General features: G+C 49.2%; 1 protein-coding gene across 1 annotated transcript; it reads right to left on the reverse strand.

The window, feature by feature from the left end:
• Window positions 1–254: 254 nt before the first annotated feature.
• On the reverse strand, window positions 255–1,526 carry LOC126487110 (dual specificity protein phosphatase 23-like). Its single transcript, XM_050119768.1, has one exon. The coding sequence runs from the start codon at window positions 1,440–1,442 to the stop codon at window positions 990–992; it is 453 nt and encodes a 150-aa protein (XP_049975725.1). The 5' UTR covers window positions 1,443–1,526; the 3' UTR covers window positions 255–989.
• Window positions 1,527–1,854: the final 328 nt, after the last annotated feature.

Below are 1,854 nucleotides of genomic sequence, written 5' to 3' on the forward strand. Positions count from 1 at the left end.
GCTCCTGGAAAGTGCTCCTGTATCTACAGGGAGTGAAGGACCAACTAAAATTTTATTACTTTGAAAAGATTGGAATTTTCTGAGTTTAGAAGGTAATTCTTTTAACTTGATCTACTTTAACCTTTCTGGAACAACCGTTTCTTGACCCACTCCAGATCTGAACCAACACCTCAGGATAGTAAATAAACATCTTAAAAGTCATTAGCTTGGAACTAACATCTCAAGATAATAAATAAATTTTTTTTATTTATTTGATTATTTAATATCCACTTCGTATAACCACCAAGATGCAGTTCCGCCATTCCTGGGCCTGAGGTTGGGGATGACACAGGGGCCGGAGGTAACAGATGAACCGAGTGTATCTAAGGCTGGTAAGAGTGGCCAGCTCTGGGGGAGATGGGGAAGGAGGGAGTGTGGAAGGAGATTTGTGACATCCAAGTCTTCTGTACCCTGAGAGAACAAAGGTGATATCAACAAGGGCACTCCTGGTGTGGGAGTGTAGAGCCCTGAGACTGCTGGAAGCTGGGTGGCCGTAGACTGGGAGCTCTCTTTCATTGACCAGTTCTCCAGAAACCCTAAGACCAGGGGTCAGCACCTAGAATGTCAGCATCTTCAAGGAGACAAAGGTGTGTGTTGCAGTCTTGGCCCATACTTCTATTTTCCAGAATCGTGACCATAAGCCTTTCTGAGCTCTAGTCATGCCATCCAAAGAACAGAAACGGTTTTTATATTTTCTATGACCCAGGGCTACGTGGAGTTGATGTATTGGGAGTGCTATGTAAATTCTATGCAGCGTAAGTGAGTTCTTATTAGATATTAACTCATATTCATGGGGTCTCAGCCACTCTGTCAATCAGGTTATGGCTTAGGGGAAAGACTACTTCTGTCCAGCGGGAGGCAAAGGGAGCTGAAGGATGCAGGTACTTTAGCCCACTTCCCTTCCTCCCTGGCCACATTTCCCATCTGCAGCAGGAGAGCGGGTGAGTCTCTTATTTTGTGCGCTGGTAGAACTGAAAAAAGGCTTTCTCTTGTTCATAGGTCTCAATGGATCCTGGCCGCAGGCGCCGAATCTCAGCGATAGCATCTCCTGCAGCCAAGCCCCGCTCCTTCACCAGGTAGCAGGCCAGCATGGTGCCAGTGCGGCCAAAGCCCAGGGCGCAGTGCACTCCAACAGCCTCTCCCTTGGCGTTGGCCTCGTCCACGATCTTCACAAATTGGTCGATCTGTTCCGGGGCCGGCGGGCAGAAGTCAGGGATGCGCAGCCGGTGCAGCGTGAGGCCCGGACAGCTGTCGCTGTGAGGGGGTCCACGCTCCGTCAGGGACACCAGGTGCCTCACGCCCAGGTCCAGCAGGAACTGGTAGTGCGCAGGGAGCCGCGGCAGCGCCAGCCCGGCTAGCCGGCCCGGGAGCACCCAGGAGAAGTTGGGGGGCTGCACGCCCATCGCGGGGGGAGGGTACTCAGGGTGAGGCTGGCCTTTGCTATTCCGCCTTTGCGACCTGGTCACCCCCTGGGGCTGGCTTCTGGTCCCCGCTCTGCCATAAATAAAAATTTATTAGAAGCTTTTAACTAAGCAGAAGGCAAGCTATGAATAATGTAAACGCTAAAATTGTCATGAGACAACATTTTCCGCCTATAGAAGAACTCCTACCCCATCTCAAAGTATATGCTTTTATGATGGACCTGCCATTCTATTTTAAAGTTGTGTGTCTTTTATGAGTTTCCTTGTTCTGTATAACTGTAAATCTTTCATGAAAGTACTTCCTATTGGAACATGAGCACTAGAGTAACCGAAATCTGTGTTCCCAGGCCATGGTCACCTCAAATCACACCAGAATCAATTGTCTCTTACTCAT

The sequence above is a fragment of the Alexandromys fortis genome, unplaced genomic scaffold, assembly GCF_014885135.2.
Source record: "Alexandromys fortis isolate MF-2015 unplaced genomic scaffold, M_Fortis_MF-2015_v1.1 scaffold_96, whole genome shotgun sequence".
NCBI classification, from domain to species: Eukaryota; Metazoa; Chordata; class Mammalia; order Rodentia; family Cricetidae; genus Alexandromys; species Alexandromys fortis.

Coding starts and splice junctions, on each gene's coding strand:
- LOC126487110 (XM_050119768.1), bottom strand. CDS start 1,442: ATGGGCGTGCAGCCCCCCAACTTCTCCTGGGTGCTCCCGGGCCGGCTA.